The sequence below is a fragment of the Melospiza melodia genome, chromosome 15, assembly GCF_035770615.1.
Source record: "Melospiza melodia melodia isolate bMelMel2 chromosome 15, bMelMel2.pri, whole genome shotgun sequence".
Taxonomy (NCBI): Eukaryota; Metazoa; Chordata; class Aves; order Passeriformes; family Passerellidae; genus Melospiza; species Melospiza melodia.
The window spans coordinates 18,624,499-18,650,500 of record NC_086208.1 but is presented as its reverse complement, the minus strand read 5'-3'; the positions used below and the strand labels follow the sequence as shown (position 1 = coordinate 18,650,500).

The following is a 26,002-nucleotide window of genomic DNA, read 5'->3' as shown; positions in this document are numbered from 1 at the left end:
AACACCTCTGGAAGCACCTGCCTGTGCCAGGAGTGTGACCCAGCCCAGGCCAGGATCTGCAGCCAGGTCTCTGCAATCCTTAGGGAAACACAGCACAGACCCCCAGAACAGCAGGCAAAGTATTTCCCAGGTGAGAAGTTCCTTTTCTGTACACACCCCACTGGATTTTGATTTAGAAGGCCTCATCCTCCCACAGTGGTTTGTGCTCCCACCATCTGCACTGCAATTCCATCTGCTGCATGAGGAAGAGTTTTGCCTAAAACCACACAAAATCCAGACTGATGTGACAGCAGAGTCAAATCACCTGCTCATAGGAATGAGAAAAGGAAGCAGAGTGAAACTCATCCTGCATTTCCAGCTGACAAATGCGGAATGTGACTGCCAAGGGAAATCAATTAATTCCAAAATCTGCTCCAGTATGGGCAGAGGATGTGCTGCAAGAACAGCTCCTGCAGTGAGTGAGGGGCTGGGCTCACAGCTCACCCTCAGAGCACTCCCCAGGGCCACCAATGCTGCCCCGTTGGTGTTCATGGTCACAACACCCTGTCACACACCTTGGTGACAACACCCTGCTCAGGAGAGATCCCACCTTTCATCAGGACACCACAGCAGGATCCAAAGCTTCCATCATCTGCTGCAGAATGCAGGAGTTTGTCTCCCACCGGATTTTCTTCCTCGTGGCAACATGGGGAAAAAAAACAGGTTTGCAAAAGTTATTCAGAGGTTTGAGTAGAGGGAACCCACAGAATTTTCTAAGCTTCAAAGCTTCCTGAAGCTGCCAAAGTGCCCTGGCTACAAACTGCAGCAGCCCCAGGAAGCTCAGAGCTGCTCTCAGGGAAGGCAACTGTGCCACACAACCTTTGCAGCTCCTTTTCCAGGGACACATCCACTTCAGTGTCTTCTCACTGCCTCCTCCAAGAAGCTCATAAGATAAAACCTTCAGGTCAAATCCCAATTCTCCCAAAAAGTGCACCCAACACCACAGTGAGTTGTCCCCTGTAATTCTTTATTAGAATCATGGATGAATATATTTTAAATCAATCTAAAAAAATAATGAATCAAAGTACAGTACATGCATAAAATACAAAGTAATTTACAAACAGATCAAAATAGCATCTTCAGAACTAATACCAGGAGGAGAAATGGAGTAAAAAACAAGAAGTGACCGACTACAGCAATGCCTTCCGTGTGCCTCACACATCATGAGCACCGCGAGACAGAAAGGTTGGGAACAGAACACAGCTGAAGTGCCAACCACATCTGGATCTTCCAAGTGGGTCATATCAGAGTTTGAGAAACGTCCCCTACAATCAATTATTTCCCAGTAATTGTATAAATAACTGCAGGCATTTGCACAACAGAGTTCCTTGACATCCTGTGGGAATGCAGTGGCTGTGGCCCCCAGTGCCAGCGTCAGGCGTGCTCAGGAACAGCACAGAGCGAGTGACAGAAGGCACAGTTCATGTATCCCTGAACAGGCAGATTGGACAGGATTGGCACGGAGCAACAGACCACAGGAGGAACACATCCAGACAGAAAATTCCAGAGGGTTTTGTTGAAGAACATACAGCAAACCACTGGAATAATTTAAAAATACTGGATCAACCAGAACTGAAAACTAAGGCCAGGTAGTGGAAGTTATTTATTCATCAACTCAAGCACTTGTATATATTAATATATGTGGCATGCATTAATAGATGTGATATGTAATACGTGCCAACACCCTTCAAGTCTGTGTCCCATGAAAGAAAAAAAGGCATCCTCAAATCCTGATAGCACCAGCACTGTGGAGGCCAAGCCTCCAGCAGCACAAAGATGCTGCAAGTTCCAGAGCTGGAGTGACCCTTCCTCACCCTCCTCAGGACGTGGCTCCTGCATTCACCTCCTCCACAAGGGGCACCTCCGTGGGGTCCCAGCAGCTCTGCCTCACATCAACCTCCTCTGCAGCAGGTGCCAAACCACAGCACCTCACTCACATGTAGCCACAACTGCTGCTAACTGCTGCTTGTTCACAAGAAATTCTCTTTTCTCCCCCATAATATCCTATAAAACTTCACTTGACAATCTGAAGATGTAGCCAAAAACATTTAACTTACAATAAAATTGCACTTCAGAGCTTCACCGAGCTTTAGATGCAGAATGCACCTTAAGACAAGGAAAGATTATTCTGCCCAGAGAGATTTTCCTTGTTAACCTGACAGTAATTGCTTTGTGAGAAGCAGGATAATGTCTTCAAGTGCTCTCCAAAGGTGTCAGTGCTCTGACTAGTGGGCATCATGTTGGGAAGGGAGCAGCTGAGTTCCAAACAATTTACTGAGCCCAAACTGACAGGTCGGCGTTGGGAAAATACTGCAGCCACATCCAAGAAAGAGACTGATAAACACTGAAATCAAAGTGTTTAAGACATGGAGAAATAATAAGCAGTAACTGAACACAAGAATGTAACCACGAGAATTACAAATATATTTAAATCTTGGACCTGGGGAATATACACAGCCTTTTAGGAAAGAATGGGCAATTTATATATTCTGACAGCACTGCATCTTTGGTTTGTTTTCAGTGGTTGGAGGGACGTGGATGGGAACCACGTTGTTGCTTGGGGACATGTCATTCTCACGTCTGTCAGACATCTGCTTCTGGGAAACAATCCGATAGATCTCTGGAAGAGGAGAAAGAGCTGATCAATATGTGCACACCAGCAAAATGCCACCCAAGAGTTAAACCTGGGGGAAATCAGCCACAGCTTTGCAATTACACAAGTAATGCAATGAAGCTTCCACACAAAGTTCAATTGTGGTGTTTTCTAGATACAGAAAATAAAATATATATTTGCAACAGAAATTACTTTTTTAACAACTGTTTTACTTTCCTTGAGATAAGAGTCAGTAAATGGATGGAATTCACAAATCTCCGTGCTATGAATGAGAAACTATGTGCCCATCCATTCCTTCTGAAGGTTCTTAAGCTCCAAGGACACTGTCCAGGGACAAGGTCACATGTTTGCTGATGTATCCACAAACAGGATTAAAGGGAACCATTCCAGATTTCTCTCCCTGATAGGACTGCAAGGGCAATTTCTTCCTGCTGAGCACACCCATCACGTCTATCATATCAAGCAGTGTTAAATCATCAGAAAAGGTTGATTTGGGCCCAAAGGGGGAGACTCAGCCCCTGCAGCAGCACAGAAACCCTTTCCAAAATGTGCTGTGTGAGAAATATGGGCTCCACATGAAGAGATCCTCAACAAAGGAATCAGAGAGCATGGGATAAACACCTGCACCAAGAGCCTTGCCCTGTTGGTGGGGCTTGTCGTGGCTGATGGTGCTGCACAAAAACTCAGAGCAGCTACAGCAGCACTTCAGCTGCACTTGAGAGAGTAAAGTGTGTGTAGCACTTCACCCCCAGAAAGGAAACACAGGACACCAAAAATAGAACGTGTGGAACTCACTTGCAAATTTGAATCTGAAAACCATTAAAAAAATAAAAGCTTGCTAAAGCTCAGTTTTACAAAAAGCCCCAGCTCAAACTCAGAAGGAACAAACTACATTAAAATGGCTTTTTCATATGCAGTCAGGTACAGATCAGGTCATTGAGGCAAGCAAACAAGAGCTGAACAGGTTAAAGGATTTTCTGATTTCACCCTTTCTCACACTTGCTCTTCTTTCCAACCATCTTACACATAAACAAGAAAAGTGAAACCCCTGAAACCAGGCCTTCAAAGCCACCTGCAGCCCAGTGTGTGAATGTGCAGACAGGGTTCAGCCTGGCCCCGTGGCAGCACTCAGCAGAGCCCGTGTGTGGGGTGGGAGGAGCAGAGCTGGAGAAATCTGCTCTGCACCTTCAGGACAAGCTCCGTGCTCAGGGCTGGCAGCCAGTTCACTCCCAGTGCAGAACAATGCCTGTTCCCATCAACAGGAAACGCCTCTGGCCACCTTTGTCACTGGGAATTCTCTAGTAGCACCTCCAGCAGCAGCAACCCTCAGTTTCACAGAGAATTTCCTGAACAAGTTCATACAAGTGCCTGATGTATGACACACTGGCTCCACCCCACCAGCCAGGACTCACACAGGGTGCCCTCTGTGTAACAGCCTCATCTGACAGCAAATATCAGCCCCAAAGCCTTAAAAATAATCTTAACAGCACCAATTCCCTTACTGATAATCTACTCCTGACTCTGGGAACATCTTCCTATGATCCTCACTTCCACAACCTCCCCAAGAGCCCTGCAAATGAATCCACTGCCAACAGCCCCAAATTTGCTGCTACCTGCTGCTTCCTCCTCTGCAGAGCAAAGCTTGGTGCAGCCAGAGCCTAAATGCTGAAACCTGCCCTTCCCTGGTGAGCTGTGCTGCTGTGGCAGGGCAGGGGAGGGGGAACAGCCCAAACCTGCTCTCACTGGGGCAGAATGCCCAGCAGCCAAGCCTGCACCGGAACTGCTGTGCCCCGAGAGCTCTGGCCTAATGAAGATGTGCCCTTTTTAATGAAGACACAGCACTCTGGGCTCTGCTCAGGAGCTGAATGAGACCTTATTAAGGGCACATTTAGCAGAATGCATCACTGCATAATAGGGAACTGTGAGAGACAGGCCTTGCACTGTGAGAGCTGGGAAAAAGAGACACTGCTGCCCAGGAGGAGCTGGGCCAGGCCTTGGCTGCTCAGCCTGCACTGGGGTTCCATTCATTTTCAGGTGTACAGAGGCAACAAAAGAGGAAATCCCTCGATTTTTCGATGTTAATTCTCTGATGTTGTTTCCTTGGTGATGGGATTCCTTGGAGATGAAACCACGGCAGAATGCGGTGTGGGAACAGAGACAGCACAGAGCCAGGCAGGGAAGGGAGGCACACTCCAGTTTACTTTAAGGATGCTTTATCCTGCTGTGAATGCTCAGGGTGGCTGGGATCATAATACCAGTCTCTGTCATTTGCCAGATGATACAAAGCAGCTTTGTGTGCACAACAATCAGCCCTGGCAGTCTAGACATCTTGGAACAGAACAATCTGGATAGGGACCATTACTCTAAGTCACAGATGGGAAAGGTCCTTAAAACCTCATTTGGAATCCACAGCGGGACAGGAAGCCCACCACATGTATGATGCACCCCATCTAAAAGTCCTCTGTATATGGGAGAAGAAAGAAGAGCTTTTATCCCTTACTCCACCTGTAGCAGTAGATCACATACTCGGGCTGTGCTAACGACACTGGATTCGTATTTCCCATGGCCAAAGCCATCTACCCAAAGTGCCTGATCTGAGAATCCAGGAGTGGATAAGCTTAACAGGGACCCTGCTACACCTCCAAGGGAAGCACCTTCACCAACTTCCATCACTGTCCCAACCAGACCAGCCTCAGGAGGGCTGGAAAGAAAGGAGGGTTGTTACAGACCTTGGCCGCAACACCCAGCTCAGGAGAGACCCCAGCAGCTGGGGAAAGGCTCTGAGCAGCCTGAGGTGTCTGTGGTGCAGCTCCCAGCACTGCAAACACCAGCAGGGCTGGTGCAGCAGCTCGTCCTGCCCCTTGTGTCAGCCAGCTCTGCTCGCAGCCGCCGGCAACGCCTGCTGGCTTCCCCAGCTTCCTGCTCCCAAGGACAGCCAGCATTCCAGCCACAGGCACTGAGCTGGGAGGCAGCCCTGCCAAACACAGCAGCCAGGATTCTGCAGGGTGACTCCAAAAACCACATTCCTCAGATGACTGCCCCCCTCCTTCCTTCAAAGCAAGTCATTAAGAGAAAAAGCCAGCTGTGAAGTGAGCTCCAGAGCAGCCCTCCTTAGCGTGCCAGTCACAGCCCAGCTGGAGCCAACCTGCTGCTCAGGCACTGCTCACTGCACCTTTATCTCCCCCAAACAGGAGCCCCTGTCTGCAGAGAGCACATGCCCACTAAGCACAAGTATTTCTTCCAGCACAGCTGAACTCTCCTGAACAAGGATCACAAGGATCCTGTTCATAAACCCAAGAGCTCTTCACCCCAAACTCTGTCACAGCAACACGCAGGCAACACTGACATCCATGGAAAAGCAACAGCCTCAAGAATCTGTCAGAGCCCACCACGAACAAGTTTTATCACCCATTACAGACAGCTCTGCTTACAGACATATTAAACCAGTAAAAAAAACCAAACCTCCACAGATTAGAATCCAAACTCACTCTGGAATAAAAGGTACTGTGGGAAGCACGCGAGGAGAGATAAAGCAAGCCCAGCCTCTGCTCAAGAGGTGAGGTGCTTCCCATGGCAGCAGCAGTGCATCCTTTGAGCATCACACGGCTCTGAAGGCAGCCCAGGGCACACAGGAGACTGCTCACCTCCCCAGTGTCACTGAGAGAACAAACAGGCCAGCAGGAGATGGGGACTGTGAGGTGACCAGACTACGTGGCCATGACAGCCTGGCAGCCACCTCGGGAGGGAATAAACACTGCCTGATTTATCTGATGTTGTTTTATTAGTGCTGGTGTATGAGTTAATTAACTGACCTGCATCTGAGAGCCCTGAGCCTCTGCAAACAGAAAGTGGGAGCAGCAGGGCTTGTTCTACATGACACACACAGCACATCTGGCCAAATCTGACCTCAAAGTCAAGGTGTTCCTGAGAGAAGGGCTACCAAGGACATGGGCATAAAGGAAAAAGTCTCAGGTTTTGGCACTGACAAGTGAGCAGTGTATTTATTCTGAAAAATCCATGCCCAAATTCATGTGCATTTTTGACAGGACTGCCTTTGGGCATGTGAAGAAAAAAGGAAATGCAGCAGGCATCCCAACACCTCAGCCACTCCTTAGTCATCCACCTTCTGATGGCACTGGCAGTTTGTCATGTAGGGAACAAATGTGTGAGCTAACAGAATTCTTTCTTTTTGAAACAAATTTGTGCAATGCTGGAATTACAACCAAATGACTACACTGAAGTTAAAAGGGAACCACATGGTTCAACCAAAAAGGAAACAAAGTTCTTTACCCATCTAACACAAACACACTTTTAGCTGGTATCTGCACAGGAGCACTACTGCTTAGGAACCCAGGGTAAGAACACAATAGAGTCAGAACTGTCAGAGGCCTCTTACAACTCAGGATGAAACAAGAAACAGATGGACACAGGCAGCTAATACCTCAGTAGCTAACACCTCTCTCCACTGCCAGGCTGTCCATAAAGCATTTCAAACAACTGAAGAAATGCTACAGGATTTATACTTTTACTACAGTGAATAACCTCCTAGCTCTATTCTCACATGCATGTTCCAGTATAGCTAGCAGGACCTTTCTGGTGTGTTTTTAAAGGAATGTCTAAATTAGGTGCTAAAGAGGAGAAGTTCAGAACTAACTAGGTGTCACTGTCACAGCAAGCAGATCTGATTTACAGACAGTTTGGAAGTGGGGCCACTGCTCATACCAAGCACATCACGTAGCCTGGCACATGCTACACTGGGAAGGAGAGACTTGAAACTTGCAACTGGAAAACATGTTGGAGGCAGTTGGAGAAAACAAGAAACTGCCTGGCACATCTAGAATAGACACAGCAAGCAGAGGAGTGTCTCAGATGTTTTGAAAACTCAGACTAGGACATTTGCCAAAGCTGAGAATTATGAAAACTCCAAAACCACAGGCCACAGTGTCCCACTGTGCCCTGGCTGCTCAGAAATGCAGAAGCCTCATGACAGTGAGTGACTTCCACACCAGTTTGTGAATTCCTACCCCACTTTTACAAGCCAGGCTTAAGTTAAGGTTCTTCAAATTGAGTGTCTCAGCTTTAACAAGTTTTGCCTACCTAAACAAGGCTTTAAACAAAAAGGAAGTACTTTATCCAGAGTGCATAAAAATGCAGCACTGGCTGCTGTCACATGTTACACAGGCCAAAAGTCCAGGCAGGACTTAAACACAACAACAGCAACTCCTGCAGCTCAGGAGTCACTGTGTCTCAAAGGAAGGATCTCTGCTCTTTCATCCCCTTTCCCTTGGCAACTGCCATGGTCACCATTAAAGGTGGAAACAAACTGGACTGGCTTCTTGATAAACAATGGCTGTTCTCACTTGATGCCAGCATGAGACAATTCCCTCCCGTGGGCACTCCCTGTAATGGGAGATGGAAACTGAAACACAAACCAGGCTGACAAGAAACCCGGGGCAGATCAAAGTGAACAAGGATTCATTCCCCAGTTCAAGGCTGGCCTTTCAACTGCGACTCTTTGAAACTGGACTCCAAATCTTATGGCTAATGAAGAATGATTAAATAGCAACATTTTAAACACTTTATAGGCAAAGAAATGCCTATTTGCATCATATCTGAGCAGCCTCCTGCCCTTCCCCCTTGAAGCACAAAGCCCTGCATGACTCACCTGTCAGAATAGTCTGGAAAGCTGCTTCCACATTTGTAGAGTCTAAAGCAGATGTCTCAATAAATGACAAACCATTCTTCTCTGTGTGGACAGAAATACTATAATTAGAGAGGTACAGCACATATCTGTTTCCCATCTGGAAAAGCTTCTGTACCAGAGAATATTTGTAGTGCTCCTGATGAGACACCCAGGTATCAAGAGAAAGTAAAACAAGTTGTGGGGTTTTCCCCCTTAAGTGATGGGAAAGTGACACACCCAACACCAACGCTAGAATTTACACCCACTCCCAAGCACAGGTATCAGCCCAATGTTGTCTAACCTAAAGGCACATTTTCCAGCATCACTGAAAGGGATAATCTGTTGCAGTTTCTCTGTGTGAGAAAGTTTGTGAGATTTTTTTCAACCTCATCAAGTTTCTCCACCTCCCACCTGTTAATATATCACAGCAGTTTATTTAATAGGAAAAGAGCAGCAGGGGGACTGACACTCCTCCAGCAGCAGGCTGGGATCCTCACTGGCCATAAACTCTGCCAGCGGAGCTACAGCAAACTTTAATGTGAGGAAGCCAGCTACACTCCTGGATGAAAGAGACTGGGCCTGAACCAAGGCTTACAGAAACCAGAACTACTGTTCACAGATCTTAATTACATAACAAAAGTCAGAGAGCCAGTTTAATGAAAATGTTCAGCCACAGGCACCTGTGTAAGGCTGCAGGTCAGTTGGGACACTGAAGGAAAAGCTACCACCACACTAGAAACTCACACCTAAAGCCACAGGCACAGTTTCTGCAAGACAAACAGTGCCCAGCCAAGAGAATAAATCTGGTTTAAGGTGTTCAGTGCCTCGGGGCGATTCTTGAAACAACATGCACGTTCTACAAGATCTGCTTTCTGACTGAATGTGACATGTGACACTGAGGGACATGAGCAGCCGCAGGTTTTTTCCTCCTACCCACACCCTCCCCAGGCCAGGTGTGCAGATCCCCAGACAGCAGCAGGGAATTCCTGAGCTCCCCACCTGCGAAGGCCCTGGCCTCGTCGGTGGGGACGGCCCTGAGGTGGCGCAGGTCGCTCTTGTTGCCCACCAGCATGATGACGATGTTGCTGTCGGCGTGGTCCCGCAGCTCCTTCAGCCACCGCTCCACGTTCTCGTACGTCAGGTGCTTGGCGATGTCGTACACCAGCAGTGCCCCCACGGCCCCCCGGTAGTACCTGGGCACAGGGACAGACAGACGGACACTGTCAGGCCACAGGAGCCTGTGCCATCCTGGGGAGCAGCTCTGGCTGGGCCAGCTATGCAAACAGTGCCCAGGGCAGTTCCCCAGGGCCGTGGGACAGAACGGGGGAGTGGAGCAGGCAGATGAAGTTACACCACAGGGCCAGCTCAGAGTCTGGGAGAGAGGCAAACCCCATGGCTCTGGGGAAACCCTGCATCCCAGACATGAAACTGTGAGCTCTGTGAGAAGCTGCTGTCACCTTCCACCTCTGAACCGCTCCTGAAAATTCTTCCCCACCCATCACTGTGGGTGCAGCACAGGCACAGCCCAGAGTGATAAGGAGACTGTAGAGTGACTCACTGGGTCATAAAAATGTCAGCGTGATCTACTCCCTTTACCAAAGGGCACAGCTCCTTTCAAGTGAGAGCCAAAGCAATGTATTCAAAAGGAAACAGGCTATGTTCTCCCACCCCACAGTTCCCCCCAGCTCTACTGAAATCCTGCTTTCGCTATGCTGGTTTTTAACAATCAAACAAGCACACAAGTGAGCAGTCTTTCCTGGCTGCTACAGGAAGGTTTCTGCTCTTAGGTTACCACTGATAAAACGACCAGGAACACTGATATTCCTTTATCATTCACTTCATGGAAATGAGTCTCTCAAAGCTCCTGCATTCTAAACTCGAAATGCCCCCAGTTCCGTGTCATGAGAGCACTGCAAAGGAAATCAGTCTGTGCAGGAACACATTAGATCGAGTTTCTGGGCTGAATAACATTTAACCTTCCCACCACCAGAGGCTGTGGGTATTACCCAGTAAAACACCAACACCCCTGTTTGCAGTTGGTGAGGAACTGGAAGGGCCCAGAATTGCCCTCCTCAGCCACCCGGGCTGCACTTACGCTGAGGTTATGGCTCGGTATCGCTCCTGCCCCGCCGTGTCCCAGATCTGAGCCTTTATTGTCTTCCCATCCACCTGGATGCTCCTCGTGGCAAACTCCACTCCAATGGTGCTTTTGCTTTCCAAGTTAAACTCATTGCGAGTGAACCGAGACAGAAGGTTGCTCTTGCCTACTCCAGAGTCTCCAATGAGTACAACTGCAACACAAAAAATTTATCAGGCTCAGACTCCAGATGTAGATGACACATTGAAAATCACATGCAAGAAATATTTCTTTTAAAGAATGAAGCATGAAGGAAAAGAATGGCAATGGCACCATCCTTGTCATGGATCTGCTGTCCAAGTCTCAACATTCCTGGAAAACCAGAGCTGCCACATTCACCAGCATTTTGAACAGATGTTAGGCTTGACTTTCAATGGTTATATTTCAGCCTCCTTTGCCCAGCATGGAACAACATTCCTCTTTTAGGAACAATACACGTGGCTGCCACTGCAAACATTGGTGACCAGTTATATTTCCTTAAACAATACTAGAACTAAAAACCAAAACACAAACCCTACAACCACGCAACTGAAATCTGCTTTGCTGCAGAAGTCCAAAACACAGGGCAAGCAGCAGACTCTGCTTTACACTCCTCATGCCTTTGCAGAAGACAGGTTCCCCACTGGGACAGACAACTTTGTAAACGAAAAGAGAACCAAACCAAAGAACCCCCAAGGCCACCATCACCCTGCCAGCCAGTTTGAAACGTTTGCTGAGCCACAGCTCTCTGCCCTTCTGCAGTCCCCACTGCTGCTGTGGCTCCTGCACACACCAGGCCACGGACTGAAACTGCTCAAAAAAGCTGCCAGGGGATTGCTGAGCCTCACAACTGGATCCACCACTCTCTGGCTCAGCTTGACTCATCCCAGCAAAGCAAACTAATTGGAAGGATTCAGCTATGCCTGACAAGAGACTGACAGAAGGTTCAAAGTCCAGTTCCTGCAGGAAAAACAGCATCACGAGGATTCACTGCATTATCTTGTAACACTGAGTCGAAAGGTGCAAGTTGAATTGTAACTTAAAACTCAGTACCAAGAAGCAGAACAGTGGATGAAATGTGCTCACAACCAGAGTCACATCGGGTAATCCTATGGCCTTTAAGGTTCCAAACCAGTAGAGAAGGAAAGGAAAGAAAAATAAGAAAAAATCATTGAGAAGAAACGCCAATAATGAAGTTCAGCACTGAATCAACACCAGCCCAAGCAAAAAAGTGCACACTCAGGTGACAGCAAACATTGTGTCTTTGTTTAATTAGAAAAAACAATTACTTGCTCAGTAACATACATCATTAACTGTTAAGATACCACAACACAGTTCAAGATTCTGTGTGGTACAACAAAGCACAGAGTGCACCAAACACACTCAATGACACAAACCCCCCCGTGGAGCTCGGTCCAGCAGCAGAAACACTCCCATCTTCTGCTGCAGCCCTCTGCAGCTTCTGTTTAAATAATGCAGAGCAATTCTTTGCTCCGACTGGAAGGGCAGAGCAGCACCTTTTAAACTCCCTCCATAAATGAAAATTGCAGAAAACGTTGGCTTCAAGCACAGCCTTGTGCAGAATACTTCATCAAAACAAACATCTCCCCAGCTGCCCGTGCCAGCTGACTCAGCACGCAGCCGGCCAAGCACAGGAGCTGCAGAGAGCACCCTCTGTTAACCTCTCCTGTGTAGGGAGATCACAAGTGCAGGTAGATGGCAAGGCCCTGTGCTCAATGCAAACAGGAGTCTGCTTTCCTGCGTGCCAGGTCACTGCTGAACAGCTCTGCTGGCACAGAGATGCTACATCCTGATAAAGCCAGTGCAGGGGACAGGGCACCACTTGCATCACCACCCCTGGCACACAGCCACAGCTTTCTTCTGCCACTGGCAAGTCACTTCTTCAACACTGTTTTGGCAGGTTTGGACCATGGGTGGCATCATGTTTGTATTCACTGGGACACACAACAAGTTCCTAGGAGGGAAAGGCTGACAGCTCCCTCTGCACAGCTCAGTCCTGCTATCACCCAGCAGTGGCCAGAAGCTTCTCTAAGCAAGAAAAGCAATCCGTGTTCATCATTTCCTTTTCCCAATAGGATGCATCATATACCTGTAAAGTATTCCTTCAAACCTGTTCTTGTAGTTCAGTGCAAAGCCCACCTTTAAGTCATTTGACAATGGAGGGATGCCTTTAATTCCTCTGCCAGGCTTTTTCCCTTACTGTGTCTGAATCCCACACTGCTTATGTTCTGAATGGTTTCCAGCACCAGATTAATGTGTCCCAATTATAAGGGGAAAATAATACCTTCCTCCTTGAAGTCAGCTATTTCCTCTACTTAATTGGGCCATTGCAGCTCCTCTTGAACACAGGCACGAGGACAGCCTGGAATGTCAGCAGGCGCCTCAGACTCCTCACACCTTCTGCATTTCTGCCCGTCTGGGTAAGTATCACTCTTTAAATAAAATTATGAACTGAAACAGCTCTAACAGCCACTTAGGTTGTGTTATTAATTTCAGTTTTGCTTTCCTTATCAAGCCACCATGTTTTGATATTTTATACTACATCATGTTCCCATGTATTACATTCTTAACATAGAAATGCAGTAGGAATGACCCTGGATGGCCAAGTCCCATACTAAACACCCCAAACAAACAGGTCCTAGGAGGGAAATGACATTATCTAGGCCATGATAAAGTTAATTTTTCCTACACATTGTCCCTTTCATTGGGCTTTCCTTCCAGAAACTTACTCCTAATGGTTAGAAATTGCCTTCTGATTTTCAGAAGGAATTAGTGGTCAGCTGATGGTGGTATCCATGTGCCAGCATTCTCCATTAGCTCATTAGTGTCTTCTCCCAGTGGTGTTTAGGCTGGGGTATTTACAGAAAGCAACCACAGCTTGGCTGGGCTTTGCTGTATTTGCTAAATACAAAAACTTGTCAAATGGTTCCATAAAACACATTGTTCATTTCCCCAAACGCCTTCCCTACAAGTTTTTCAAATTTTTTTCAGCACAGTGAGGACTGCACACCTTGTTCTAAGCCAGATCTCCCTGTGATGCAGACAAGGATTTCAGTATTTCCATCTCTGTGTGTTAGGCACACCTGGAGCTGGAATTATTTCTCCTGACCATTTCACCTTGAGGGCTCTATCTGCCTCTCATCAGACCTAATTGTTCAGCTTTAGGTTGGCAAACTTTTACTTTACCAGAGTCCAAGTCCTCAGGGATAAACCCTTACATCCCAAATCCCAGCTTATCTGAAGGATCACAGTCCTCATCTGCACAAAGCTCTTTCAGAGCCACACTCCCACTTCCTCTGTCCCACCCAACTTGCATCACCCACAAATTCCTTTCCTACATCGGCACTGGAAGGAGGAAGGTCTGGAGGAAACATTTTAGCCAGTTCAGCCACAAGACCCAGTGCTGACATTAATCAATAACCAGCTCTGGAGCACCACCTCCCTCACAGGAGCAGCACCTTAGGAAGTTGCACAAGCAAGGAAAATTGTACAGGCACATTTGAAAGTCATGGAAATAATCTCCCAGCCCCAAGTGACTGATTTAGTGCTGGGACAGTTCAATACTTGCAACCACGTGCTTTCAATCAATGCATTTGACTTTCTACAGCATTTACTACCCCAAACATTTAAGACAAGCATACAAGCATTCAGTGGAGAGACAGAAAAAAAGAAGTGTGAAGTCCACAGTTCTGTATAAATTTCACTCTATAATTCCAGATTTATTTCTGTAGAAGACCAAAATAAGAACTCAATTTCCCATGCTGCATGAGAAGCAATTTAGAGAACTATGTCAAGAAAGGATTATTAATTTTTCACCAACATTCCAGCTCACTCACACAATTTTTATTTCTGTAAAACCTCTGAGCTTAAATTTTCAGAAAATATTTTAATCATCTCATTAAATACGAGATCAGGTTGAAAATAGAGTCCAGCACAGCTTGTGTTGTCTGTGGCAAAAGTTATTGCACAAGTCACAGATTACATGATCTAGGATGAGTACACCAGCACAAGGAAATCACCATGTCTAAAACTTGTCTCTGCACTGAGCTCTGCTATTAAGAGACATATCCATAAAAAACTTGGACATCTCTTCATGATCCCCAGAAGAACCTGCTGATGGATACCTCTCCCTGCCCACTTCAGCTGGAGTTTGAAGGGCATGTGAAAAAAATGACATGATCCTGCACATCATAGCTGGCCATAAACCCAACATGGTCATCACATATTTTACTCACCCTCCTCAGCTGTGCCCCATTTTATTCACTCTTTTTCTGTCCAAAAGAGACCTGGCACCCCAGCTGGGGCAGGGATTACCCTCCATACAGTCAGTACCAGCTCCCAACAGCTCTGCAGTAAATGGGTGCACCAGCAGCTTTGCTGCAGCACCAAAGTGCCTCCACATCTGAGGCAGTGAAAGACAAGGGCTTCTGCCACTGTCAAACCAATAAATGTCCTGCAACCACATATTTATCTAAACACACAAGTAAAAATGTGTCTTCTAAACCCCAAACCAGCAAGCTGGTTCAGTTTCAGAGCATTTCCTCAATGTCAAAGGGAGAAGTTGGAGAAATGAACATGATGCAAAGAAGCAGAGAGCTGAAGCTGGATTCTCCTAGCAGTAAACAGAACATCACCACAAGTCAGGTCCTTGACATGAGCCTGCCCCAAATCCAGAGTCCTAGATGGTCCAGGTGCAGACAAAATCATCCTGAGCTTTGTCCATAGAAAAAAATTTCAACATCTTCTACAAGTGAGGGTTCCTTTGATAACTGCTCATCTATTGCAAGCTCATTGATCAAAAGGAGCAACAGGTTCCTGTGCTAAAGCCAGGCTTAATTTATTAAGTAATAAAGCAATATCTTTGTATCATTATTATATTTTCCTCCTACTAAAATTAGAGCAAAATTTCTATGAACTGGACTTCAAAGCCTTGTGTTTCCTCAGGGGCCATTCTGGGAACAGCAGGCACTGCTCTCAGCCAGACCCCAAAAGTACGGAAGGATACAAAGACTGGAAGCTGGACAAGAAGAATTTAACAGAATTTTTCCAAGCTAGGCTTAGTCTTTCCTATATGCTGAAGTGTTGCAACATAGTCAGGAGAAGTGTATTTTGTAACAGGTCCCTGGATTTTACCACCAGCAGCACAGGTGGGCTCAGCTTACACCCAGCAGCAGAGTCAGCCAGATTTCCACACACAGCTGCAGTCAGGGGCTGACAGGACAAAACCAGAGGTCTCACAAACAGAAACGTGGCAGCTCAGCCCAGGAGCAGTAAAAAACAGCCAGACTAGAGAACATCACACGATTGCTTTAACCAGGTCAAACTCTGAACTCAGTCCCACCAACCTACCCATACAGTCCCTTCATAAACCCAGAAATGTCCTGCTGGATGAAGTGTCCTGACAGACCCACACCCAGAGTCTGACTCCAAATAAGCAATGTCCAGAAACCATGACGTGTATCACAACAAACAGGCTGATCTCTGTCCTAGCCAGCCCCTGCATCTTCAAACAGCAATGCCTTCAGACGAACCGTCACACTGACATGCCCCAAACAAGATTTTCTTGCTTCTATGAATTTGTGCAGGCTTTCAAATCCATTTATAATATGCATGGCAATGCACCACTTCAAAATTTGCATACACACCTGAGGGACTTTGTCCTTTTGCTTTTACCCACTGCCCAATAAAAGAAGCATTATAGATATCCAGAGAAATTATGACAAACAGGAGATACTTTCTCTATTTGCCCTTATCACTCACTGTTTAAATTTTAATCAAGCTGTACATCAGTTCAGTGTCAGGGCTATGAATCCATTAGGTCTCTTTTCTGATTATTTTGATGCCTTTCTCCACCTTTTTAATTCTAGAACATCCCTTTCAAAATGGATATGTCTGTCATGTCTACATTTCACCTCAATTCCCAAGATGCTCATGTCTAAAATTCAAACACTGACTTAACATTGTCCCCAAGTTCCCTTTTCCTTTTCCAAAAGATTTACCTATCCTTTGCCTTTTTGACCAGTGCCTGGCAAGGAGACATTCAGTTCAGAGACCTACTTGCAATAATTTCCAGATCATTCCAGAGTGGTGACAGCTTGTTTAGAACAACGATCACCTCTGGGAAGTTACAAAAGTTTCCAGGGTTTTATTACTTTGCATTTTTGTGTTATTTCAGCTGCCACATCAATCCCAGTTAAGTGGCATTGCATCAACTTCCTGCAGTCCACTTTAGGCTGGAAAAACCCAAATCATTTATCTTCACAACAGCATTTTCACAGCATTCCCTGCATCCCCAACAGCTTCTATAAACCAAGCTAAACAGAAAAAGCTTTAGCAAAGGCAATCAATTAAATCAGCTTTGCATCTCTCCCTATAACTGGATTCCAACTTTATTTTTTCCCACTATAAAAGGAAGCAGGCCAAATGAAAGATAGGAGCTCTCCCAACAAACCCTGTGTCACTGATACTCCCAGGCTTTCACAGCTAAAACATTAATTACAAGCCCACTGACAGAACTGCATGAACAAGGGTAATTCAATGGCTCTGATAACCTGCACACAAGTACCTACAATAACACTGCCTGATGCCATTAAACCAGTGGTCAGCAAGGTCCTTGCCAGGGCTGCAAGCTGAGAAAAGAGCCTGTTCTGGAACTTCCTGATTTGATTTCCATAGCAGTACAGATGACTGATTTATAGGCAGAAATAATGCCACTTTCCACACGCAGTTGGATAAAACAGCCAACAACCAAAAAAACGCAATTCCTCAAAGTTATTACAGCAGCTTAAAGGTACAGGAAAAACATCAGTGCTTTCCTTTACCTTCATGATGACAAGCAAAGGGTCTCTCACCATTACAACACAACAAGCAATGATCTTAATCCTAAATTCAAATTTACAATACCACATCACAATAAACAGCGACTTTTTTACACTACTTTGCTTGCTTTTTCAGTGGGATTTTAAAAACTGGATAATGAACGTTCAAAACATCAGCACTGCTGTACTCATTTCACAGCAGGCTACATGAACCTGTCCAGCAGGCTGGTGTTTTACTCTGCAGGGAGTCAAAATTGAGTCTTTAACAACAACCTGGAAGGTTTTAACCCAGCTGGGCACTGCATGGCAGACTGGAGGGGCATCAGCCCTGGAAAACAAGGAATCCCTGCCCTTCCCTGTGGGAGCCAGGCTGGGCAGGGCTTGGAACAACCTGGGATAGTGGAAGGTGTCCCTGCCCATGGCAGGGGGTGGAACGCGATGATCTTAGGGGCCCTTCCCACCCAAACCATTCCATGATTCCAGGAGCATTTTATGATCTCTGGGTGTGGAGCAGCAGGGACATTCCACTCCTTGCCAAGGGCTCTGAACACAGAAGGCAGCAAGGACTACTTGATTCAATTAGCGCATCATCTAGCAATGCTGAGAATATCTCACCCACTCTAAAGCTCTATTTAACAGCTAGAGAGGGTTCTTATCAGCCCTGACGAGTCCTTATCAGCCCTGGGCATCCTTCCTGGCGATCTCTGCTCGCCATCCCGCAGACCGGCCGCCGCCTCAGCCGGTGCCCGGGGCAGCCTCGGACCGGCGCTGACACCAAATCCCCGCTGCCCAACGCGGCCCAGAGCTGACATTTTGGGCTGAGGGAAGGACACCCGAGCGCGGCCCGGAGCGTTCCCCCCACCCGCCGGGCCCCGCGTCAGGGAGCGGCCCCGGCCCCGGCCCCGCCCGCGGGCCCCGCTGCTCTCCCGCCCGCCCGCCGGGCCCTGCCCGCCTCACCTTTGAAGAGATAATCGTACTCGTCGTCGCGGGTGCCCATGGCGGGTGGCGGAGGAGCGGGACCGGGAGAGGAGCGGAGCGGGGCCGGACCCTCCCTGCAGCCGCTGCAGCTCTTCCGCCCTCCGCGCTCCGCCCGCCCGCCCACAGGCGCTTCCGGGGCAGCGGCGCCGCCGCACGACCGCGCCCGGGGCAGCGGTGCGGCCGCGCCCTCAGCGGGCTAAAACGAGCGGGGGTCCCGCCCGGCCCCGCGGCCCCTCCGCACTGATTCCCCCTCCGGTCCCCCTGGAGAGGGTGGCCGTGCTGAGGCGGGGCAGCGTGCAAGGAACTAGAGGCAGCCGGGAGAGCCTGTTGGCAGAGCGGTTCCATGGTGTAATGGTTAGCACTCTGGACTCTGAATCCAGCGATCCGAGTTCAAATCTCGGTGGAACCTGCATCTTTTCGTCCCCCATTTCGTTTTTTTTTGTTTTCGTCTTTGTGTGCCCCAACGATGCCCGGGATTCTCTGAGCTGCCCGAGCAAGTCCGTGTGCCCAAACGATGGATGGGCATGCTGAGCTCCCAGGAGTCCTGTGCCCAGGTGATGGATGGGCATGCTCTGAGCTCCCCGGGCCTCTTCACACACTGTGATAATCTCACCTCACTTCTTGCCTGGGACTCACCAACCTTAACCCCCATCATGGAGAGCATGCCCCTCTCCTGCCTCCATGGGCACACACTGGCCTCACCCCAAAGCCACCCACAAGCACAGGTAAGCTTGGGGTTGGTTGGTGGGAAGTCCCCCAAGAAGATCCCTCCTGTGAAGTGAGCTGAGAGAGGCATGTGAGCTTGTGGTGGAGGTATCAGATGCCAACAAGCTCTTTCAGCTCATGAGGTGCTGAGGCCATGAACACAGGCCCCTTTCTCACTGCCACCCCTGCCCACCCTGCTTCTCCCTTCCCAAAAGGTTGTCCAGTTCCCCTTGTCTGCCCCTGTGCCATGGGAGACACCAACTTTGTCATCAGCTTCTCCTGGTGCAGGCTTGAGATCTAAACAGCAGAAGACAAAAATAGCACTTGTGTCCAGATGATTAAACAGAATCCCTTAAAACTGCTCTTCTCCCACCAGCCTGCCCTCACAGCAGCATGTTTGCCATCACTGCAGCAGTGGCTGTGTCATCATTCCTGTGTGTGGAAAGTAACCCCAGGGCATGGCAGCAGCGCTGTGCATCAGTTACCGTCTGCTGGCAGCATAACAAGCCAGAATGTGATCCTCTGCATTTAAAGATAAATACTTCATGCTGCCTCAGAGCTTCTGAGTGGGGAAAACAAAACATTAATAACAAAGGCACCTAATGTGTGACTGCAGTGTGTCCCTCCACAGGAGGACAGAACTCCCCAGGAGCATCGGGACCATCAGTCTGGGCTCACCCACATCCTGCTGCCAGCCTCTGATGTGCCCTGCACCTCCAGCTACTCCAGGGGGTACTGCAGTGGTGAGAGCTATATGAATCTGTGTTGTCTTTGGATTCATCCTTTTTATCTCCAGCCAAACCCAGAACACACAAAATCTCGAGCCTGAAAATGCTCATCCTGCTCCTGCCACCTTCTCAATCCCTTGGCACTGAGTAGTACATCAAATGGATAACAGATACTTGTCTGTGTAGAGGCTGGGTATATTTATAATTCAGGAGCTCAGGTTTCCATCTCATATCCTATTTGCACTTGTCCATTGAACTTTGTTGTTAAAAAGCTATTAATTTTCACTTGATGTTTCTCAGAACTGGTTTCATCCTTCAGAACTGCTGTTAGTGCTAAAAAGCCTTAAAATAACACAAACTAAGTACTTTTAGTTATCCTCCTGTAAGAGCTGTTCTCCTTTTCATGCTTTGGATTGTGTTTGTGAGCCTAGAAACACCCTTTATTTACACTTTTCATGTGTGCAAGCATGACTTCCTCTTGCAGCATATTGCAGATGTTCCTCATCTGGTACTGATTTACCCTGCACAAGAGTTTAGGGCACAGGGTGAGGACAGTAGGTGTTCTGGTTTAGGTAAAAATCACAGTTCCCACACTGCTGCAGCACTGCCACTTGTTGAACTGCAGTCATTGTAAAGCAAAGGCATTTTTACCAATGATTTTTAGTAAAACATTAAAAGTTGTGCAGATTGCTATGGAGTTGGGCAGCAGCAGGGATTACTTCTAGCTAAGCCTGTTTAAATGCAATTGATCATTTAAAATCAGATTCTTCATGGTGGAAACTGAAACAGTAGAAACAGCTCTTTGTCTAAACAGGATTTGATTGAGCAAGACATGAGGAGAGCTTCGAAGTAGCAAGGAGCTCCAGAAATTAAAGTCTTGTTTCTGTTCTTGGGTTAATTTTGTTGCTGTTCAAGCCCCAGAGGAGAACATCCAAACCCTCAGGAAATGTCACTGTCAGCACAGGCTGGTTTGGGCTACTCTGCTCTTTCCCCGTGTCCCCTCCCAAAGTGAATTGCTGCAGTGATGGGATGGCCTGGGACACCTGCCGTGCACAGGAAACACAGCCAGAAAGCAGAGGTCAGGCCTGGAATAACAGAGACTGTGTGCTCTCCAAGTGACAGCTTTTAATGTGAGAACAGTCATTCAGCACGGGCATTTCTGCTGCACTAATTGCCATTAGTGTCATCCTTGCGGGAACACCAAATTCATGGCAAACCTTGAATTAGCACGCTCTCATAATTCCTAACTTAGGCAGAACCATTTGCAGAGGCAGCACGTCCCAAGCAACTGGAGCAGAGACAAGGAATGATACTCAGCTGGGCCTTGGATGTTCAATTTAGTGAAGAAAAGAAGCAGAGGTCGCACTGATAGCTGTGTATTTATGGGTCTGTTCTGGAAATTCCCAGAGCAGCTGCCAAAAAGAGCCCAGCACCATTAAGGTGCAGATGTGTGTCAGGGCTCCCAGCTCTCAGCTGCCCAGCCCCAGGCACTGTGCATCAAGCTCTCCCTGCATCCAATTCTCACTTCATTCTCCACTTCCCTCTTCCCACCAACTCCTGAGATCCCCCAGAGTAATCTTGGCCTAATAAAGTGGAAAATTTGCCACTATATTTGGTGGTTGTGGCATTCCCACAACAAGGTCAAGGTGCCTTTCAGAGCTCACTGGTGGTATTTGACATGGAAATGGCAGAATGTGAAACAGGGATGGCCAGTATTTGCTGCTGGTACCAGCAAAAAAAAAAAAAAAAAAAAAAAAAAAAAAAAAAAAAAAGAGCTTTTCTGGCTCTGAAATCCCTGTTCACACTTTGCAAATCCATCTCCTTGCAAAGCTCAGAGAAGATTTGGGATTGGAAATCACAATAATTCAAAATTGTCCTTGAAGGGCTGTTGACCCAAATTCCCATTTCCCAGATAAAAGCAGCCCCTGGCTTCCCCGGAGCAGAAAGCAGGAAAGACAAAAGCAAAGCCCCAGAACTGTGTTTTATCAGAGGAGAAATATTTCCTAAGGGGAAAATTCAATCAATACTTTGCAATTTCCTAACAATCCATTAATCATTGCAATTATGCAGAGATAATTCAAGCTTTCCAATCCAGCTGCTAAATTAGAGAAAAGTGTACTCTTAGCACGCACCATCCCCAGTTTGACATGTCAGTCAGAAAAAAAATCCCTTCAAATACAAAATCCATGCACTGAAATTTAAAAAAAAATCTGTTTCAAAACTCTTGACCAATTTAAAGGGTTTACAATGTACAAGGATTCTATTTTTCAGGTAATTCTATGCCACAGGTAATTCTATTACAAGGAGTTAATATGAATTTTTCTGCTGATAACTCATTTGCATTCCATCACGTGCTACGTCCTTTCTGATTTCTACAGCTCTAAGAAGAAAAGGTATAAGAAGAAATAGACCAAATAAAAAATAATTTCTAAATTAGCCTTTCCGATCCTAACCTTGAACTTAGAATAAAAAAAAAATACCTGCATCTGAACAGAATTTTTATCCAAAATCAAATCTCATTCTGGTCTTGCTGTTCTTTAGGAGTCCCTGCAGCACTGCAGAAAGAGTGGGAAGGGAACAGAAAAATGAACCATCTTCTGGAGACATTTTTCACTAGGACAATATTATGGTAAGCAGAAAGGAAGGAAAGTTTTCAGCATGTTTTGGGAACAGGAATTGAGTGCAGGACTCAATGACTTGGCGTTCCTCGTGATGACTGTCAAAATGAAGTCATCAGTTTCCTGAATCCATTTTGGACTCATCACTCATCTCTTTGTCTGTGTCTGCTGCCTCCAGAGACACCAGCAAGATAACCCTGGCAGCCCCAGGATAATTGCTGGCCAAGGTATAATTTCACAGAATCATCACTCAAAATCTTCTTCCTCTTACACACCCTGCCAGAGGGGTTTATTCCCTCTCTAGGGTCAAAATTTGCTTGATGTTGGAGCTGGTACCAGGCAAAAGCAGCGACAGCAGCGCAGGCGTTATCACGTGGCCCCTCATCTTGTAATTTGGATACAAAAGATCAGCCCTGGGGAATGAAGAACTTTGGCTTCTGTGGCCAAGTCATTCTGTGCTGAAACAACCAGCAGGGCTGGCGGGCTGTGCTCAGCATGGCCACGTTGTTGTGGAGCTGCACCACTGTACTAGGAGCCAGGCTGAGCTGTAAAACTCCGCTCATTAAGATCATTAGAGAGCTGTCAGATGGAACAACTGGGATGGCTTTGATCTGGCAGAATATCCTTCCTCCTGTTCCCAGACATTGGGAACCATCCAGTTTTCCATAATTTTTTTTTTAAGTCATTCGAACAATGCTCTTTGGGTTTTCTATAGGTTGCAATAACTTCTTCAGGCAAACTGGAGGCTGTAACAGCTATAACAAGATTAATTTATTAAATAGAAACCCTCATATTTCAGTGATTGCTCTATAAATATATTCACAGCTGGTTTTGCCAAGAAAATGACAAAATGTTGCTGATAATCCCAAAGATATTCCCTATAAATCCACTAGGTGTCCTACTGTTTTCAAGCAATTAGGCTCAAGGTTTGTTTGGGTTTTTCCCTAGTTTTGCCAGTGAGGAATTAGTTTGAGGCTTTAGTGGAATTAGGTCTGGGTTTGCAGGTTGGAGAGACGTGTACATGTGGTTTGTGTGACACAGCAGGACATCCGGCTCACAGCGGCAGCGCTTTTGGCAAATCCACTAATGTTCCCCACAGAGACCAACTCAAGGTTACAGGCTGGAAGAGAAAAAGGGAAAAGAATCTGCCTTCCTCTCCTGGGAATGCTAAACAAGATCCAGCCGAGCCAAATCCTCTTTTCAGTCAACCTTGGGCGTCTATTTATAGGACTGCTAAAGCGAGGCCAACACTGACCTCAAAGGTGGTGGCGACACGCGTTAACCTTCATGGGAGCTGCTCTGCACAGGCTGTGGTTGTGACATTCCTGGTCACTGTCCCTGTCCCTGACGAGTGTTCCCTGACTGCCAGCGCCTGTCAGCAAAGGCCAGCACAGCACACGCTCACAAAGTGCCCTGTCACTTCCAACACAGGGCCATGTAAGTACACAGCAAGAAAAGCAAGCTGAAAAACAGCCACAGGGGAGTTTTCTCATCTCAGAAAATGCTTGGGGTGGAGTGTGGCCATTGGACAGTCTCCAGGTTCTTGGCTGCTCCTCCGTGGTGTGACCTGGAGCACACTCACCATATCAATTGTGCTGTCCAGGACATCCATCCTCTGCCTCCAGATTTGTAACTTGCACTGAGCCCCAGATGTCTCCTAGGTATTGCAAAAGCATCTTTCATTATTCCCGTGGTTTTCAGTGCTCAGAAATGCAGTATTTCAGTGAAAGAGAACTGTAGGGTGATGTTTATGGTCTTGTAACTGAAGCACAAATCACATTCTGTGTAATCCTCCCAGTCTTGCCCTCCTAAATAGGGGCCATTACATTTGCAAACACCCCTCCTGTTCACTCTCATTTCACAGAGCTGCCACAGCTTGGATCTACACCAGATCTATGTAAAGTGAGGAGAAAATCAGTTTTGTTTTCTATTTAACAGATGCCAGAGGCAGAGATGCTCTCAAACAATGAGATTGTCTCTTCTTCCAGTAGGTGCTTCATGGCCAGAAGTCCTGCCCAAGGCTATTGGCTCTGCAAACAGGCACTGGGCAAGGTGTCAGCACCAGTTTAATCACAAGCTGCAAGGGGAAATCAGAGGGGGAACAACAGCCTCCTGTCCCTGGCCCACCAGGACTCCTTGCCATCAGGCATTGTGCATCACGGGAAGTGTGGAGCATCTGTCCTCTGCCATGTGTCACTGCTCTGCCTCCCTTCCCTGCTATCTGCGCTCAAGGTACGGCAGTCGTTTTCCTGCAAGAAGAAAAGGATGCTCAGATCTTCCCCAGAGTGTGTCTGTAGGTACCTGCTGCAGTCCCACCCCTGAGCAGGGTGCACCATGCTGGCTGTGAGGAGTTTAACCTGGTCTGGCACCTGTGTTTGCTGTGACACACAGCAAACACCCCGAGCCTTGCCATGATTCAGAGCATAATGTGTGGGAGCCATCTGGTCCTGTAGCTGAAGGAGCAAACGGAAAATCTGATGGAAGCACAAACAGTCACAATGAGAGACTGAAAAGATGTGTTGATATTCCAAGCAGAAGTCTCCTTCTGTGGGGGTAATCTCATCACCCATTGCCTCTTTCCTACTCCTTCCTCTGGAAACCTGCTGTCAGCCAGGTTGTACTCTCAGCTCTGGGAGTACTCAGACCTCTGGGATGCTAAAAATATGTTTCATGTGCTTGAGCATACCTCCCGAGACAAAAATTTGCTCAGCAGCCAGCTGTGCAGTGAGCAAGATGTGCAAGATGCTTGCATGCAGCACAGCACATTTGGAGGAGCTTGGATTGATCCAGAACTTTGGCTGGTTTAAGATGCACTCTCAGTTGGGATTAGTCACTAATATTGTCCCGCTCCTGTGCAGAATGACAGCTTGTGGCTGTGACAGACTGAATGGAGTTTCACCTCAGCTTGCCTAGATATTCTCAGCCCTGCAAAGGAGATGTGTTTGGGAGGGACTGCAGCACCAGGGGAGAAACAAGGAACTCAGTGCAGTGGATGGGATAGTGCTTGGGATGGCTTTGACATGGCACAGTTGGTGCATAACTTGTCCTGGATACTGGGTTAATAAAAGTGGTTTCATTGTATTTTGCAGCCAGCCTGGTTTTCCCTCATTGTGACCCTGGTTTCTGATGTTTGGAGGACACAGGGAAGGCAGGGAGACAGAAGATGCCTATTTTAGTACTCCTCTGCAGGGAAGGCACACGTTTCAGACAGGTACACATTTGTTTCCTCTGACACCAAATTAATGGGAATTGATGTATTGATTCTACAATTTTTCTAAAAATTGCTTCACATTTTGGCTTCCTTTCAAGCTGGTTAAATGCAACGTGCACACAGTTCAAGACAGCTATTTAATTATTCTAATATTAATATAGTTTAAAAAATTCAGCTCCCTGTGAAATGCAGAAGATAAAAAGCACGGAGAGCAGCCCAGAAAGGCTCTATATCCTGGGTTCATCCCACAGTGAGGGCTGCAGGTGAGGGGGGATTCTGTCCTTCTGTCCCTCTCAGGTGAGACCCCATCTGCAGAGCTGCCTCCAGCCCTGAGGAACAACAGCAGAAGGATTTGGAGCTGCTGGAGCAAGTGCAGAGGAGGTCACAGAGATGCTGCAAAGGCTGGAGCCCCTCTGCTCTGGAGCCAGGCTGGGAGAGATGGGAATGTTCAGTTTGGAGAAGGCTCCAGGG

General features: G+C 47.2%; 1 protein-coding gene and 1 non-coding gene across 2 annotated transcripts; one reads left to right on the top strand and one right to left on the bottom strand.

Annotated features, from left to right (window-relative positions):
* Nucleotides 1-985: 985 nt before the first annotated feature.
* Nucleotides 986-18,379, bottom strand: RAB11A (RAB11A, member RAS oncogene family). The gene is made up of 5 exons (XM_063169988.1): nt 18,249-18,379; nt 10,432-10,627; nt 9,336-9,529; nt 8,319-8,399; nt 986-2,659 (listed from the first exon to the last, which is right to left on the bottom strand). The coding sequence occupies exons 1-5, from the start codon at nt 18,286-18,288 to the stop codon at nt 2,520-2,522; spliced, it is 651 nt and encodes a 216-aa protein (XP_063026058.1). The 5' UTR covers nt 18,289-18,379; the 3' UTR covers nt 986-2,519.
* Nucleotides 18,380-18,606: 227 nt separating this feature from the next.
* Nucleotides 18,607-18,678, top strand: TRNAQ-CUG (transfer RNA glutamine (anticodon CUG)). The gene has a single exon. It is a non-coding gene; the product is annotated as a tRNA-Gln (tRNA).
* The last annotated feature ends 7,324 nt before the right edge of the window (nt 18,679-26,002 follow it).